Source organism: Xenopus tropicalis, chromosome 9, assembly GCF_000004195.4.
Source record: "Xenopus tropicalis strain Nigerian chromosome 9, UCB_Xtro_10.0, whole genome shotgun sequence".
NCBI classification, from domain to species: domain Eukaryota; kingdom Metazoa; phylum Chordata; class Amphibia; order Anura; family Pipidae; genus Xenopus; species Xenopus tropicalis.
In genome coordinates, this window is record NC_030685.2 from 26,378,726 (window position 1) to 26,397,756 (window position 19,031).

Sequence of the window (19,031 nt, forward strand, 5' to 3'; positions counted from 1 at the left end):
AGTCTCCCCTTTCATTGTGCTTTGTGTCTCAGTCAGTTATTTTAAAAGACAGTAATCTTCAATATATTGTGTATGCAAATGGGTCATACACCAGTGTATTTAACCTAACCGAGTCTGCAATGCAGTGCAACAGCGGGGAATATATTGTTCTTCAGGAACAACTGCCCGTTATGAAGTTTCATTTGCTTTATTTTTTTATTATAATTTTGGGCAAAACTTTGCTGCACATCATAATTACAGCACTCAAGAATCCCCCAAGCAAATGCCATTCATCCATATTCCCAAATGCTGAGCTGTTATTATTCATCTGACGCTAATTAATTAAGCTCTACTGCATTAATAGCCGTCGCTCGTGTCCAAAGCCTGAAAACTGTACGTAAAACAGGCAGAGAGCTTTTATCTCGGCGTGAGATCCTGCAGCCGCAGTGCATAATGAGCAGCTTCTTATTTCAGCCTGATATCTTGACAGCAAAGGCCCGAGAAAAAGGAGGGAAGGCCTTTTCTGAAAGTGTTAAAATAGATGGCACATAGTACTACCCTGTAAGAGCCAATATCTGCCCCCGTGGTGCATTACAGAGGGGCAGGACAAACATGCAAAGTATCTTATGGAATATAGTGTATGCTATAATGTAATGTAAAAGTGAAAGTAGTGTGCTCACTATGCCTCAGAAGCTACCAAACAATGTGTGCCATTGACTATTATCTTGATTATTTGTTTGCTGGATGCACAGATCACAGAGGGAGCCCTATTTTCTTGGTTGCCCCACTGCAAGGCCACTGGGGTGTAGTTTTTACCCCCTGCTGTGGAGCACTTTTATTATGCCCCTGTGTATTTTGAGGTTTGATTATGACCTGTTTTCTTCCTGTATCTTCCAGGAGCAGCCCAACCAAGCAAACTTTGCTAACATCTGCACTGGCCTGGAGGTATTGAGCTTCCTGCTCACCGTGCTTCAGAATCCTGCCATCCTCAGCAGCTTCAAACCTCTGCAGAGGGGAATTTCTGCCTGTATGACCTGCGGAAACACTAAGGTTCTCCGTGCTGTCCATACGCTGCTCTCCCGACTCATGAGCATCTTCCCTACTGAGCCAAGTATGTACCTATGGGTTCATAGCCACTTCGACCTTTGGGAAAGTGGATTTAGTCTTGGGATATACAACAATTAGACTAAGCGATTCTAGTGCTAAAGTCTGCTTTATTAGGGAGGGAGTGATGCTGAAATCAGGCAAGCAAGTGCCCTCAGTGGTCACATCTCCTGCCCAAAATTCACTATGTATCCTAGAATGTTTGATTTATACTCTTAACTGTAGAAGAGAAAATATATGCTTGTGGCTATTAAATATACAGTGTTCCATTAGGCACAACGTATCATATGCAAATAAAATTCAATCACCTGAATTATCTTTGATTAAGATATGAGTGTGAGGTAGACAGTGAATAGCCTAAGAAAACTTGGAGTACTAGGGTCAAATTTACCCTAGCAACCAGGTAGTGGTTTGAATAAGAGACTGAAGATGATGGCAGACAGCCTGAATTGAAAGCTAAGTAGTAAAAGTAACCATTACAGTACAATTGTATCCTTGATAATTTTTAGGGTGCTGGGGTCAGTGACCCAAAACAAGCTTATAGGATTTATATTGCAACCTGGATTAAGGCTGATGTCAAATAATGCAAAAAGACAAATTGAAATAAACTAAATAAATGTAAATATGGGGAGGAGCGATGGTGTAAGCGGTGTATACGTATGCATATATAGGCTGTGCAGGAAAAAGCAACAATGCTGTGGCTGTTAAAGCTCTTATTGAATTACCTTTTTAAAGAAAAAAGTAATAATTGTTTTAATTGCTTGCAAGTGCTTCCGTTGCCCCTTAATATCACTGAGAACCAGCATGCCGATCACTATTTGTTGCCAAATTATAACTCCCATTATCGTGGCAACAGATGGAACCATTAAACCGACACTACATTTTAGTACAAGAGTTTTTTGTTTTATGATTTACCCATTTATATTGTCTCTTTTTTTAATTCTCAGCTGGACAGTAGTTTAGTTGACAGAGGAAAGCGCAAAAACCTATATGAAATGGATCGCTTTTGGTAGTTAAAATCCATTTTCTGCTGCGGGGGGAAAAAATGCATTTTTTCAGTTGTTAAAATTTCTTAACCTCCCTGTGAAAAAGCAAAAGAAATTGAGTATGAAAAAGGCAAAGTTTTCCCTGCACAGAAGTGGTATTCCCTTCAGGTTATTGCAAGGCATCTATCATAACAAATAGCCATTATCGTTAATTACCTCTCAGGATTAAGCCACCGTGTTTTTATTTTGGCTGTTGGCTCTGTACGGATTAGACATACCTTTGGGGTCAGGAAGAATTCCACTTGCTTATTATATTGAGCTGAACTCCGGTTCAGCTAACCACAGCTTTCACAGAGAATCCATGAAACATGTCAATAAGCGCACGGTCTGGGAGGACATTGTTTAGTTTCTCAAGATTCTGTGAAATGCTCTTGAAATAAGCAATATCCTGGTGTTTCCTAAATGTAGAATGATATAAAACTCCTAATCCATTTTGTATGCACTTGTCTTCATTAGCAAAACTTAAAACCTCTGCACCTCAGGCTTACACTTGGACTTCTGGTACCAGCACCAGAGTGCATTTAAGCTTTTAAAGCCTCTCCAAGACCCACACTATTAGGTCATTGGCGCCTAAAACCCATACCCCAGAAATACTAAAATAATGTCCATATTTGCAGAAAGCAAGTGGGTCTGCATGTGGAACAGACCTCTTGGGTAGTTTCCTTTTCTGAGTGGACCCAAATTAAGTTTGGTACTTAGCTTTGCAACCCAAAATAACTAGTTTGGAATTAACAATGTGCCTTATTTAATTATTATTGACAGTTGGACCTGAAGATGTCACTTTATTAAGGGGGTCATGAAGACCCATCATAAAAAGCACCATATTTTTAAGACCTAATTTTGGGTCTCAAACTACAGGTATGGGACCTGTTATCCAGAATGCTCGGGACCTGGTGTTTTCTGGATAAGGGGTCTTTCTGTAATTCGGATCTCCTACCATAAGTCTGCTAAAAAAGTTATATATTTAACTATACCCAGTAGGATTGTTTTGCCCCCAATAAGGAGTTGTTATATCTTAGTTAGGATCAAATGCAAGGTACTGTTTTATTACTACAGAGAAAAAGGGAATCATTTTTAAAAATTGGAATTATTTGCTTACAATGGAGTCTATGGGAGATGGCCTTTCCGTAATTCGGAACTTTCTGGATAATGGGTTTCCGGATAAGAGGTCCGATACCTGTATAGGTTAAGAATCATGGCTCAGTATATTTGTGTGTGAGGCCTCAAGGCAACCCTCAAGCTGGTCATACATGCATCGTTTCGTAAGTTTTTGGGCCTTGCGTGGGCTCTGAATTATCGTCTCATTAAGTTTTGTACCATTGTGATCAATCGTTTAGTCAATCGGACAGGTTAGAAAATTTTGTTTGGATAACTATAAAATCTGTGTAGTATTAAGGATCTGATGACATTTTGGCTGACCTACAATGCACTTCCGGGACATTGCTTTGCTATGATTGGTGTCTGCCAATTATTTTGTGTTCAGAACATTACATTACATTACATTACATTAACATTTATTTATAAAGCGCAGCGCTGTACAATAAGTGGGTTACATACATTGGACATACAGAGTAACATATAAAGCAATCAATAACCGATACAAGAGGTGAAGAGAGCCCTGCCCAAAAGAGCTTACAATCAACAAGGAGAAAGGGTTGAGACACAAGGTGTGGCCTCTGATTTGTTATTTTTAGGACTTTATCCTACAGTTTCAATCGTAAGTTAGTTTTACTTCATTTTAGATTGTTGCATTTAAACACTGATTGATATCCGACGATCGATATCCAAACAGTCGTCGGGAAAAAACTAAAAAATGAATGTGTATGGCCACCTTTAGTTTTACTCCTGGTGCCCAGATGAATGGGATCAGCAATTTTGCTTATCTTAAGGTGGGCACCCGGACTGAGTCAGCAGGTTATTGGCCCTTGTGTGGTACCAGCCGATGAGCTTGCCCAACCAATATCTGGCCAAACACTGGACAAGTTTGAACTTGCCATCGGATTGGCAGTCTGTGTCTCGACTGCCTACATATTGCCCATCTCAAGTTGGGCATATCAGTGAAAGATCCGCTCGGCAAACAACCAGATCCTTATAAGTATGCCCACTTTTAGTTGTTAAGATTCTCTATATTTCTCTATAGAACAGAACAATCTCTTTGGATATAGATGATTTTCTCTATATACAGGATCCACAGAGTGGTCTCAGCCAAGACAATATGGCTGCATCCACTCATATATAAAATATAATATGTTGGCTGGGCGCTTTATGGTTATTCTATGTGCTGATACCTTCCAGGCACTCGGTTTGTTAAGATATGGGTGCTTTTTTAACATGTAAACATTGCCTTTCTTAGGTACGTCAAGTGTGGCTTCCAAGTATGAAGAGCTGGAGTGTTTATATGCTGCTGTTGGGAAAGTCATATATGAAGGACTCACTAATTATGAAAAAGCCACAAATGCCAACCCGTCACAGCTATTTGGTGAGTTTACCACTCATTGGCTAAAACTGTACACCAGTCAACTGCTTGGGGTTTGCTACATTCTGATCATGAATGCTTTGCAGGTTTCTAATTGAAAAATGTTGTGGGGAGTATAATCATTTATTTCATTAACCTCTTGGATGACCAAAGGGCATAAAGATAATAAGGTGAAATGTTCTGGTCTAATTAGTAAACACATCAGTTCTTCAAGGTTTCTGCCCTGGGTTCTCATGTGCGCAAGAGGAGATCAGAGATAATGAGACGTTTGTCTTTTACATCGGAGCCTTTGATCCATTTCACTTACAAATTCCCCTGTAGGTATTACTGTAGGAGTGATTGACTTTTGTGCCAATCTCTTCCATACATGCTCCTTGGTAGAATTGGTTCTGTCAATAAAACAAGCAGAATAGTGCAACGGGACTGAGGCAGCACATGGTTTTTAATGCTAGCCGTCTCTCACTTTCTTCCCCTTCGTGATCTATACAGACAGATGTAATTTTTACTCAAGGAATTGCCTGTTTGTCAGGTGTCAGGGTGCATTGTGGAAAACACTAAGCGAGACAGTAGTTTAATCAATTTCCCGCAAAGCGGCTCAAGGTCGGGCGCTAAGGAAAGCGCTGACCTTGCACTTTAAATAATTCAGCAATGTTAACAGCATGTTGACGGAGATCTGCACATGAATTTAATATGAAAGCCTTACTTATGTACCTTGCCCCCACCCCTTGTAGCTGACAACAGTGCATAAGCTAGTGAATAGAATATACAGAATATCAGTCCTTTTTAGTTTAAAAGAAAAGGATTTGCTCTGCTTATGCACTGTTAGATTATTTGGTCTTTAATTCTGGAAAAATAACCCGCCGGTATTGGAGTATTTACCAGATAGGCCGAAGCTTAGAGCAACTTGCTTATGGCAACAGCAGGATATAACTATGGGCTCTTGTGTCATTGCAAGGGATTCTCCATGGAATTTATAGGCTCCCCTCTCCCCGCTTGTGTACTTTTATTTTTTTCTTTTTTTAGCAGTATGTGCCATTGGTTAATCCCAAATAGAAAATTGTCGCTGCCCCCTGGGAACATACGATTCACGGTGCCCACAAAAAAAACCACGGCACACATACATGTTAGGTCACATCAGCCAATTAATGGCCAAAGTTCTGTCTTTTGCTTCCACACTTTCTCTTGCAGTTAGAGCTGCATTATTATAGAGCCTCGGAGATATTCTTACTTGTGAAGCTTGCTCTGGCAAAGAAGCTGAATATATGAGCTGTATGCAAGGCAACATACCAGTCGCTGGCATGTTAACATTGGCTTAAAATATGCTTGCTCTTATAATGTCTGTATACACTGCCTGTGCCTTGCAATACAGACTGAGAATTTATGGGGTGAAGTACTCATTTAAAAAAAAAGCTAAACCTGACCCTGTGCTGATTTTGTTTTTAAGAATGTAATGCCTGCTGCCAGTTCGGTCATTATATAAATTAACTGTAATTTCCGCAAGGTAGGAAATAGCTGCTAATGCCGGATTTTGGTTTTTATAGGCACATTAATGATTCTGAAGTCCGCCTGTAGCAACAATCCCAGCTATATAGACAGGTTAATATCTGTCTTCATGCGCTCCCTTCAGAAGATGGTGAGGGAACATCTAAACCCCCAGGCTACGCCAGGAACTGCAGAAGCCAATCCAGGTAACCGTTTATGGCTACAAATCTCCAGGAAATGAAGCACAAGGTTTGCTACACATATGCTTTCCTGCTTATGGAATAGTAATCCCACATGGAAGGCTGGCCAGGAGATTTAAGGGTGGGGATGTGGAAACACTTCAGTCGTCGGACACCCACTAACTCAGTCTGTTTCTTTTCATCCTCAGCAGGCACCAGTGAGCTGGTAATGCTCAGCCTAGATCTAGTGAAGACTCGTCTGGCAGTCATGAGCATGGAAATGAGGAAGAACTTTATTCAGACCATTCTGACTTCCCTCATTGAAAAATCCCCAGATGCCAAAATTCTTAGAGCCGTCGTAAAAATAGTTGAAGAGTGGCTCAAAAACAACACTCCCATGGCAGCCAATCAGGTGAGCTTTTTATTAGGTTGGCCTTGTAGGGCGCACTCTTTGCCCTAAATTACACTGCATTATGATTAAAACTTTTTCGTAGCATTTTCTTCTTAATTACAATAAATTATTTTTTAAGTTGGTGGCGCAAGAGTGTAAAACACATTTTGTCTCCCAGACCCCCACACTTCGGGAAAAATCCATTCTGCTGGTGAAAATGATGACCTACATAGAGAAACGATTCCCAGAAGACCTTGAACTAAATGCTCAGTTTTTGGACCTTGTAAATTATGTCTACAGGTAATTAGACCTATTAATCAAATCTGTTCAGCTGAATACCTGCTTCTGATGGGAACATCTCCTGAAGAACATGGCAAAAGTATTTGCTAATACTGGGGCACTTTCAAAAATGTGAACAACTTAGTAGCTCTTCATTCTCTTCCAGGTTTTGTCTCCCTTTCTGGTGGGCCAAATGGGCAAATTACTTGATTTGCTTTATTTTGTTTCTTTGCACAAGGAGTCAATATAAATATATATATATATATATATATATATATATATATATATATATATATATATATATATATATATATATATATATATATATATATATATATATATATATATATATATATATATATATATATATATATATATATATATATATATATATATATATATATATATATTAGTAGAAAGAGTGCCGCACACACAGGGACTTGATACAAAAGAAAAAGTGGTTTTATTGAAAAAATTCCAACGTTTCGAGCACAATCTGTGCTCTTCCTCAGGGTGGTTTGTCCCTGAGGAAGAGCACAGATTGTGCTCGAAACGTTGGAATTTTTTCAATAAAACCACTTTTTCTTTTGTATCAAGTCCCTGTGTGTGCGGCACTCTTTCTACTATATTTTTGTTTTTTGACCTGCACCAGGTGTCGGCACTCACAGGGTTCTCACGATGAAGACTCATGGGCAACAAAGCATAGTAGGATGCAATAAGGTGAGATTTATTGGTCCAACGTTTCGGTTCCAGTAAGGAACCGAAACGTTGGACCAATAAATCTCACCTTATTGCATTCTACTATGCTTTGCTGCCCATGAGTCTTCATCGTGAGAACCCTGTGATTGCCGACACACCCCTCTCTCTCTATGACCAATATCTATGTACAATGAACTACTGTAACTTCATTTGATTGTTATATCTACTAATATCCCATGTCTGCCGTTGTGCTGTGCATTGGCAGATAAGGAAGAGAAAAGACTTCTCTTCATTTCCTGCTGTTCAGATTCCATACGAGTCGAACAACAGAAAGGTGCTTTTAGCCAATACCAGTGTTATAATATAAAGGCCAATATACCATAAACTAGACCTCATGGTATCCGTCTATCCTGTTAGTGGATTGATCATATATGTGTGGTTGGCCAGTGTATGTCCACCTTTAATGTGCTGGATAAGTAATTAATTACATTAGATAAGGTGGATAGCATTGTTTTCGAATATGCCTGTAACCCCAGGCCTACCTACCTAAAGGTGGCCACACACGTGGCAATATGTGATCTTTCGTGCGACCATCGGTCGCATGAAAGATCGTACAATCAGCCACAAACCATTCAGGGCTGAAACGGCAGATAAGGAAGTAGAAACAATTGGATTTCTACCTCCTTCTGCCGAATCAGCCCTGAAGGCAGATTTTGCTCAGGCGCCTTCTATGGCGCCCGATCAATATCTTTTAACTGGCCCGATCGGCGAGTCAACCGATATCAGCAGGTTCCTGCGATATCGGTCGACTTGCCATACACGCACCGAATATCGTACGAAACGAGGTTTTGTACGATATTATCGGTGTGTGTATGGCCAGCTTTAGTTTCAACAGCTGTCCCAGAACTTAAAATCTCTTTGGGGCACATAGAATCATGCAAAGGATACTGCTTTAGGCCAGAATGGCAAGCCAATAACACCAAAATTATTACTTTGTATTCCATCCATTATGGAGTGCCGTGATATCTGGGGTTAACCAGATCCTAATGTAGTTATACAGAGGCTTGTAGTTCATTACTGCACAGCAGCCACTCAGATATTTACTTAGTGAAACTGCTGATTGGATGCTGTGGCTTTAAGAACTTACTTTCCTTTTATGTTTCTGGAACTTTGCAAACTCCTTTCAGCCATTAGCGCAAGCTTACTGCCATTTGTACACTGTCACAGTTATCATCCAGAGAACTTCAGCTCCATCAGATTCCTTTGAATCCCGTCTATGGAACATTTTCATTTCTTTCTGTTCATGCTCAGAATGATTTTTCCAGGAGCTCACGTTACTTTATGCCAACACCACTCTAAAATAGAAAAGGTAAATAGCTTTGTAAAAGGAAATGTAATGAAGGTTTCCATTTTAAATCCTTGACAGAATTAAGTGCCAAATAGACTGGGAAACCTTCAGAATATATTAATGTCTCATTTGTCCAAAAGCCTGCCTTCGCTGCTTAGTAGTGCTGAGAGTGTTCAAGGCTTTGCAATATCTAACAGCATACTAAACTCCCATAAAGGGGAAATTCACCATACGACTTTTTAATTTTAATGCCTTAGTTTTCATTGTTGTATAATAGTTTTTTTTTCCATTTAAAATACTTAAACTGGTAGAGAAAGAGTAGAGTCTCAATAGAAACATAATTCAATGTAATAAAATAGCTAGCTTTTTTGGTTGCTGTTGTATGTGTCCCGACCAACTAGATTGCATTTTACCTGCCAGAGTGGAAAGAAATCAGGTTATGTGTAGCCTTGATGAAGTTTGGTTGACATTCCTCAGCAGGGGTTAGAGGTTTTATTTTATGTCTCTTCTCTATTATAGGGATGAGAACCTTTCTGGAAGTGAACTCACAGCCAAGCTGGAACCAGCCTTCCTCTCTGGCCTGCGCTGTGCCCAGCCGCTTATACGTGCCAAATTCATTGAAGTATTTGATACCTCCATGAAGCGCCGAGTATATGATCGATTGCTCTATATTACTTGCTCGCAGAACTGGGAAGCTATGGGAAACCATTTTTGGATCAAGCAATGCATTGAGGTAGGCTTGTTGTTTTGATTGATGGTCTTACACTGTTATTTAGGCATTGGTTGGTATTGTATATAAAAATTCTAAATATAAGCTTAAAAATGTTTCCTCTCTCCTTACCGGAACGTAGGATCTCCCCAGAAAATCTTACCATATATAGACAAATAAAGAACGAAAAATAGAAACGGCACATAAAATCAAATGCTATGCAATATATTCTCTTATGGCTCTATTGCAGCTTCAGAGCGCTGGGATTTTTTTTCTTTTTTTATTGGTTGCTATTGGCATGGTGGGTATTTTAGTTGTAAGTGTGTCAGGGTCATGTATTGTTGATCTACATCTATGACTGATTTAACTACAAGTGTGGGAAAGGTAAGGAAGTTTAGATGAGGTAAAGCAAATAAACCACTGAACATTTGCATCAGTATAAGGTAGAACAGGCGTGCTACTATAAAGGCAGCAGTATAAAAAAAAAAAGAGCACTTAATATTAAATCCAACGCAACAGGATTGTTTCATGGTCAGCTTGATAGCATGTTTTTATCATAGAGATTACATCACAGGAAAACATGTTTTTTTTTGTGTGTTTTTTTTTTTTTTTATAAAATGCATTACTTAATGGAGCCCTCCAGCAGAATCCTGCATTAATATCCTTTTTTAACAGATTTTGTATTATTTTATTTTAAAATGTGACGTGGGGCTAGACATATTCTTAGTTTCCCAGGTGCCTTCAGCCATGTGACATGTGCTCTGATAAACTTCAGTCTCTCTTCACTGCACTGCAAGTTAGTTATATCACCCCCCTCCATTCCCCCCCCCTGCAGCCAATCAGCTGAACAATGGGAAGGTAACAAGATAGCAGCTCCCTGCTTTGCTAAAAATGCTCCCGTGCCCCACCTAGTGGTAGATTATGTGGTGAGAATAGCACTCAATAGTAAAAATCCAAGTTCTCCAGTTGCATAGTAGTAGGAGAAACAATAGCTTGTCTGAAAGCAATTACATTGTAAAGTGCTGGCTGTTTCTGAAAGCACAGGATCAGGCACAATGCACTGAGATGGCACCTACACACCAAATATTGTTCAAGAAAAACATTTTAAATAGTAGAATGAATTATTTTTATAGTACAGAGTATAATTTAGTACTAAAAACTACACCTTAAAAATGACAGAACCCATTTAATATCTTCTCTTTGTTACACCCCTTCGGTAAAATGTCTGTTTGGTGTTTGTCTGCATGTGTAATTACCCAGTTTACAACAGTGTTGTAAGTGATCATCCGACTAACAAGCCAGTTATGTGTCCCACTTCATTCTCTTTAGCTCCTGCTGGCGGTGTGTGAGCGAAACACGACAATTGGCACAAGCTGTCAGGGAGCCATGCTTCCATCTATCACTAACGTTATCAACCTGGCTGACAGTCACGATCGGGCAGCGTTCGCCATGGTTACCCACGTCAAACAGGAGCCCAGAGAACGGGAGAACAGTGAATCCAAGGAAGAGGTAATATTTGCTTTTTTCCTCAACTAATAAAACCCATTCCCTATTAAACAGAAGTAAAGCATTAAAAACAAAAGAAAAAGTTGAGGAGTTACTTAGCCTGCAGGTTCTTTTGCTGCGTTTGCCAAGCTATTATGTAAGATTTTTCACACGCTCATGCCGAACTGCTATAACAGACTGCTCTAAAGTTCCTCTGCCAATTGTCTCTGCTGAAATTGTTGCACAGATGCTGCAGACCTCCCACTTACATAGTACCAAGCGTGAGAAGATCTCTGTAAAACCATCTTCCGCCTTGGAGACAATTTTATAGCATGAAGAATGTTTAACCCATTGCTTTTTTGCTAAGTGGCATTGTTTTGCTGTCTTTGCTGCCTTAGCAACACTCACCTGGCACATTGGGCATTTTGGGTATGGCTGCTCTACTTGCTGCTACTTAAAACAATAAGCATACCTAGGGTTGGGACTGGCCATCTGATGGCTGTGGCTTAGTAGCCTTGAAAGCTTTCAAGCCTCTGCAGAAAACGTTGATACCTCCATAAATGTAGGTATAGGATGCTTCTAAAGGCTAAAATTAGATTATGGAAGCTACAAGTAGTACGGCAACAGAGCAGTAAATACTATACCAACCAATCAGAAATGAGTTTTGACCATTCTGCTACATTGGTTGGTTGATCTTGGTGCGAGAGATTCCATGAGTGTATTATTATTCTTCTTATCTTTTATTTATGTAGTTACAACATATGCATTTTACACCTGTAGAAGGTTAGTTCCTTATGTACATTTTTTGAATGTGCAGGGTAAACATTTGGGCAGTTTCTCAGCACCCTAATTTGTACCACACAGAATGACAATTCCCATGTTTCTACACTGTGCTCAATATATTAGAAACTGTATTCATTTTGTATTTAGGATGTGGAAATCGACATTGAGCTAGCCCCTGGGGATCAGAGTACAAACCCCAAAACTAAAGAGCTTTCAGAGAAGGATATTGGGAACCAGCTGCACATGCTAACCAACAGGCATGATAAGTTCCTGGATTCCCTTCGAGAAGTCAAGGTGAGTGGGCATTAGGCCTGTTACTTTCAGGGCCATTTTCTAATGACTATGCTGGTATATCTGTGGTTGCTGCTGTATGGCAAAGTTCACATTCCTGTTTTAATCTTAAGTTTTGAGATTTTTATTTCTCACATTTTATGTTGCACAACCTTAAATACTGTTTTTAGAATCACAGTGGCAGAGATATCATATAGCTATACAGTTTGTACTAACTTGCTCATTGCGTGTTGGATATTCCTCGCAGCTAGCTCAGATATTTTCCCTGTTGTCTTTGCCGCAGACTGGAGCGTTGCTGAGTGCATTCGTTCAGCTGTGCCATATATCCACCCCACTTGCAGAGAAGGTTTGGATCCAGTTGTTCCCCAGACTGTGGAAAATCCTTTCTGACCGGCAGCAGCACGTAAGTTCTTCCTGCCTTAATATGCTCTTTTTGTTCTCCAGATAGACAAGAACAGACTGAGTTTAGGGTGAGAGCCTGAAGAGGCCTCAGCATGCATTTTTTGTAATATGTGTCAAAGATTAATTTTGCCAGATTGGCTGACTGCCCCTTTGCCATTTACTGTATATTATATTCTCTGTTCTCAGGCATTAGCTGGGGAAATCAGTCCATTTTTATGTAGCGGCAGTCACCAAGTGCAACGTGATTGCCAGCCAAGTGCTCTGAACTGCTTTGTGGAAGCCATGTCTCAGTGTGTTCCGCCCATTCCCATACGACCGTGTGTTCTCAAGTACTTGGGGAAGACCCACAACCTCTGGTTTCGCTCAACACTCATGCTTGAACATCAGGCTTTTGAGAAGGGACTGAGCCTTCAGATCAAACCAAAGCAAGCCACAGAGTTCTATGAGCAAGAGAGCATAACTCCACCGCAACAGGTAGGTCCTTCTGATTTCAACAAAAAGCGGCATTCATATACAATTGTTGACCTCTCCTTCCAACACCATTACAAATGTAAAAGAGACAGACAAAGGGTAGCTGATTTTGCCACAATACTGTCATATGAAGTGTTAATACATTTTTACTCTTAACCCAATTCAGAGAGACATTGACAAGAGAGACATTGTATGAATATACCCTAATGAAACCATTGATATTTTGTTTGTTAGAGTGAAAAATCTGCAGCCTGGCTATTTATTTAACCCTTAGTAAGTTAGAATAATGCTTTCTAGAGCTCTACCTAATCTATTTTACAAAAATAGCCAGTGCTTTTTGAACCTGACAAGTGAAACCAGTATTTGTCACCTTTGTTGTAGTCACATAGTGACTGCTTTACAGTGCAAAGCCCTTACAGAAATAAAGAGGAAAGCTCCTTTCTTCTTCTTCCAATTGCAAATAATTACGGCCTTATTCATAAGCGATGAAAAGGTAAAGGTGTATACAAGGTAATTAAATATCTATACAGAGGCCTCCATTTAGTGAAAATAAATGCAATTAGGACTTCAGGTTCTCCTGATTTAAGATTTCTAAAAGTTACTATTGATTTGGTTGCTTGCTTTCCTCACTGTATCCTGTCCCTTTTGTAAATTGATGCCCAGGCTGCCTGTACAGATAAAGGTCCGAAAAGATGCTTTCCTTACAATATTTGAATTTACATGACTGGCACGTTGCCTATTGCATTGTTCTTCTATTACTCTTTAATCCTCTTCCATCAGTGTTAAATCCGTTACAATTCAATCCAGTGTAAACACTGCATTCTTATTTGCATTTCCTACATTTATTACTTGCCATTTATTTGAATTTGTCACTTAGCTCTCTCATCCACCCAGTCTGTCCAGTTGGCTCCATGCACATCCTTATAAAATTATTAGCAAATAAAGAGGCACTGGTTTTAACCCAATCTTCTAAGGCAGTGCTGTCCAACTTCTGTTGTACTGAGGGCCGGAATTTTTCCGACCTACGTGGTGGAGGGCCGATAATGGAAGCCAGTTTTGACCACTCCCCTTTTTGAAACCGCACCCACTTGAAACCACACCCATGTTATCACATGACCATACCCATATTAATGGTTGTAGTACAGCAAAAACCTGCCATACTCTGCCTGCCCTACCCTGCCTGCGTGTGCCAGACTCTGCCTTCCCTACCCTGCCTGTGTGCCATACTTGGCTAGTTTGTGCCATACTTGGTCTGTGTGTGCCATACTCTGCCTGCCCTACCCTACCCTGCCTGTGTGTGCCATACTCTGCCTGCCCTACCCTGCCTGTGTGTGCCATACTTTCACTGTGTTTGCCATTCTTGGCTGGTTTGTGCCATACTTGGCCTGTGTGTGCCATACTCTGCCTGTGTGTGCCATACTCTGCCTGTGTGTGCCATACTCTGCCTGTGTGTGCCATACTCTGCCTGTGTGTGCCATACTCTGCCTGTGTGTGCCATACTCTGCCTGTGTGTGCCATACTCTGCCTTCTCTACCCTGCCTGTGTGTGCCATACTCTGCTTGCCCTATGATGCCTGTGTGTATGGCACACACAGGCAGCCTACAGTGACACAATGCTGGCACTGCTCCTACAGTCTGCACAATAACTATATATTAAAAAACTTTTTAATTGCAGTACCACCTCAGTATATGTTCTTTTTGTAGTGTGTAGGGATTATTTGTGGGTTTCTACTGCTCCTGAGGTGTGAACAGGGGAACAATAAGGGTGATTACAGACTGAGCCTGAAGTGTGAACACTGCGGGGGGGTGAACAATGCAGAGATTAAAAGGTGAACAACACAGGGGATTACATATTTAAACAATACAGCCTGATTACAGCCTGAATCTGAGGTGAGAACCATGCAGGGGGGGGCAGTTAATCACAGTACTGATACCATTTAAAGCTTACACAAGAGTAAGCCATCAAAGCAGCCAGACAGGAGGGGGGTCGCGGGCCGCCAGTTGGACAGCACTGTTCTAAGGCATATGTTATTTAAGCCCCCAAACCAATCACTGCTGGAAGAGGCATTTTTTTTTTAGTTGAAAATGCATTTCACACCATTGTAGACGCTATATAATGGTTTCAGTTTTCCTAGGATATTGATCCTTTTCTACTTTTACCCTGTATTTATCACAACTGATTTCCTTACAGCTCCTAGAAAGGTGTGAAATGGGTGGGGGGTAAACTGTAAGCCAAACAATAGCTCTGACATGTGGGTTTATTTGTATTCATACTGTTTTGTTCCATGTGATAGGTGTAAATGGTGTTTCCTATAAATAATAATTGCTCAACGAATGCCTTTACAGTTTGTAACATCTAAAAGAAAACAAATCTTCCAAGACAATTTGTTTATGGAGAGAAAGTCTCTCAGTTATTCTGTTCATCTACTCTCAGGGGAGGCTCTTGTGTCTTTTTGCAAGATATATCTATGAATTAGAATCCACAGAGCTTATTGTGGCAATCCCTTGTGTATTAATATAGTGAATACCCCCCTTAACACCTCTGAAACCAAACCAAAGTTGCCCTGCATTTCTTTATCTGTGATCCTTTATTCAATTTCTCTATTTTGTTCTCTCTGGGTTCTCTTTTAGTTTTATCCTATTGTGTCAAATATTGAATTATACTGTGTCAAACCATTTTTACTACTGGGCAGTATATTACTGGCTCTAGCTGCTTCAGTCTTGCTTGTTGTGATGGATTTAAAGCTTTTTGATCCTTTTCCATCAAGAATTCACATAATTTAGCCTAATTAAGGATATACATTGCATGCAGATTTTTTTTAATCCAGAATAATAACCGTTCGTTATTCTGCCTATATGTCATTAGTGGTCCATTTGGCTAACATTCCCTTGCAAAAGATGCACAAATGGCACATTCTGCATGGAATTTCTTCCTTGCCAACTGGCAAACACATTGCTTCCAGTGCCATTATTACAAAGGACTTCACACTGTTTGGGTTTAGTCTCCCCTCTGCAGTTAAAGGGAAACTCCACCCAATGTACAGCATACATCAGTTAAAAAATATGCAGCCTTACCATGATTTTAAATATAATAATATGGTTTGGAACAAGCCTAGCCTAGCCCCGTAACAGTAGTTGCCTGCCTTCAGCGTGCATCCTCCAAATCCCACAATTCTCTGCACACGTGATGCCAATAAAGAAAGGAACATCTCAGTGCAATGTATTGTGGGTTATGTAGTTGGAGAATATGTTACAATTTGAACATCATTGTTTTAGTCCCTCCTCCCCTGCCAGGATTTCAAATGAGGCAGAAGGAGAACTATTTTGCAGCTGAATTTCAGCATGTACTTTTTGAAGGAACAGATAACAGTGAACATTAAGGGGTTTTGTGTTGTGTGGGGCTCTTTAACAAATTTTGGTTCAGAAGCCGGCGTTCCCCATAAACATTAAGTTAGACCCTCCCATGATAATGGCATTAACTTTATTATGTAGTTTTAGGGATATCAAATTTAGCTTTTTTGCTCTCAGCCTGTGTCATTTAGGGTGGCTGGACAATAACTTGGGAACTACAGCCTTGCAGGGGCTTTGTATGTGCTCTCCCGCCTTTTAATTGCAAACCAAATTGTAGCCTGATTTATAGAGTTTGTTTTTGGCTTTTATAGGAAATCCTGGATTCCTTGGCTGAATTATATTCTTTGCTGCAAGAGGAGGACATGTGGGCTGGTTTATGGCAGAAGCGTTGCAAATTCCCTGAAACAGCCACAGCCATTGCTTATGAGCAGCATGGGTTCTTTGAGCAGGTACCTGACATTTATTGTCTCAGTGCATCATTAAAACCTGTGTTTGTTTTTCTTATTTTACCCTATTTTACCTTTTTAGCTGTTAGAAATGGTATCCGTTTTTGTGAACTACTTTTTTTAAAATCTGCATTGCGAGCATGGCTCTGTGCATTTGATCATTGAGCGAGAAAGAGATACCAGCAGAGCAGATCTCATGCTGGTATCATTGTGCCAATGTGATTATAGATGTATCGATCTGTTTCTTGAGGCAGAAATCTCACACACCCGTCTTCTAGTTCAAATGCTATTGATTCCTTTTGGGCTTTTAATTCTTTCAGGCTCAAGAAACGTACGAGAAAGCCATGGAGAAGGCCAAGAAAGAACATGAAAGGTGTAACGCGTCTCCCGCTGTCTTTCCAGAATATCAGTTGTGGGAAGACCACTGGATTCGGTAAGTATGTCAGTTCTGTGACTTGTTCTGTTTACTATGCCTTTTTGACTGTCGGAGTCTTTAACAATGTGTTATATGTCCATGGAGTATGGGATTTAAGCTCATCGATTTCATATAAACATTCAGAGGTTGTTGGATATATTTCATAATTTATGGATCAAAATTTGTAATAAGTGATCATAACGGGTGGTTCAGGCATGGCACATTACATCTAATAGGTCCCTATGCCCTCACACTAGCTACTGGGCATTATTATTATTAACATTTATTTATAAAGTGCCAACATATTCCGCAGCGCTGGGCATTGCCTATATTAGTTTATGGCGTCATTCTGTACAATCTATGAGAAAGATATCTTGTTAATGTAGTTATTGAGAGTGACATTTATGATACCATACCTTGCCCCTGGATTGCTAAACCATACTCCATATCGTAATGGCTTCTTATACAATTTGAGGCCTAGTGATGAGGAAGCTTGTGACCTGCCAGTGAGGCAGTATGCTTGGACTTAATAAAGCAAAAGGAAAATACATGTTCAGATATCAACATTATTCCATAGGGAAGATATAATGGCCCTTTATCAAATATTCTGTTTAGAAGCATATGCTGGGGCAAACCTCACCAAAAGTATTTTGCATCAAGAAAAGGCGGCAATACATGGGCAGATTTAATCAGCTGATACGAGTCCTTTAGACCTATTCAGCAGCTTATCTGCCCATGTATGGGGCCCCTGGCAGCCCTACCTGACTGATATCTGGGTGGTCAGGCAGGTTTGGTTTTCCCATTGGATCCAGTCTCTGTTGTTGTAATTAAATTGTTTGGCTCTAGGGCCAAACAATCGAATTTGCCCAATATTGCCCACCTTAGGTGACCATATTGAGAAAAGATCTGATCGTTTGACGAAATTTTATAATGTATGGCCGCCTTTAGATGGACGTAATGGGCATTTGTTGATGAATGTATTTTCATTTTGACCCCTGTCTCTCATATAGATGTTCAAAAGAGCTGAACCAGTGGGAGGCATTGACAGACTATGGTCAGTCAAAAGGTCACATCAATCCATACCTTGTCCTTGAGTGCTCTTGGAGAGTTTCTAATTGGACGGCTATGAAGGAAGCTCTGGTGCAGGTCAGAACCATCCTTTCTCACTCTACTGGTTTATTTAAATAATAAGTTCCCTTATTCTTCCTGACGATGTTTGTACAAAGTCAGCATTACAGCTCATTTCACAGAGGCAATAAATGGCTCTTTGGGGAATCTCTCTGATTTAGAACACAGCTGCAATTTCTGGCAACAAACACATATTCGGAATAAATGTTTTTTGTTTCATTCTGTCATGTTTTATATTTTGACTTTCCAGCAGTTTTGGTGAGCGGGGTGGGGAGCAGGAGTCCTGTAAAGGATATTTCCAATATCTTGTTTATTCTTTTCACAGATTTCTTAGTAGCAGTTAGTTGTCCATCTTTCTACTTTCTCTTTCTCTCTCTACACATACATAATTATACTTATACTAAGGGCCAGCCATGTTGGGGGTTATGAATATTCACAAGACTGTCTGTCTGTCTATTTGTCTGTCTATCTGTGCTAAACTGGTATTGTCTGGTGGTTAATACAGTGACTGAACAGGACAACAGGTCATGATGCAAGCAGATTTACCAATCGTGACATTTCGGGGACA

General features: G+C 40.1%; 1 protein-coding gene across 3 annotated transcripts in view; it reads left to right on the forward strand.

Moving 5' to 3' along the window:
• trrap (transformation/transcription domain-associated protein) overlaps positions 1-19,031 on the forward strand; it is a 109,584-nt gene that overhangs the window by 43,006 nt on the left and 47,547 nt on the right. For all 3 annotated transcript variants that reach the window (XM_012970817.3, XM_002931947.5, XM_012970818.3), the window contains exons 44-56: positions 877-1,090; positions 4,483-4,608; positions 6,147-6,293; positions 6,476-6,678; positions 6,836-6,957; positions 9,503-9,716; positions 11,022-11,201; positions 12,108-12,254; positions 12,535-12,654; positions 12,840-13,127; positions 16,786-16,923; positions 17,241-17,353; positions 18,346-18,481. In XM_012970817.3, coding sequence (XP_012826271.1) covers positions 877-1,090; positions 4,483-4,608; positions 6,147-6,293; positions 6,476-6,678; positions 6,836-6,957; positions 9,503-9,716; positions 11,022-11,201; positions 12,108-12,254; positions 12,535-12,654; positions 12,840-13,127; positions 16,786-16,923; positions 17,241-17,353; positions 18,346-18,481 — 2,148 coding nt within the window. The remainder of the gene's footprint in view (positions 1-876; positions 1,091-4,482; positions 4,609-6,146; positions 6,294-6,475; positions 6,679-6,835; positions 6,958-9,502; positions 9,717-11,021; positions 11,202-12,107; positions 12,255-12,534; positions 12,655-12,839; positions 13,128-16,785; positions 16,924-17,240; positions 17,354-18,345; positions 18,482-19,031) is intronic.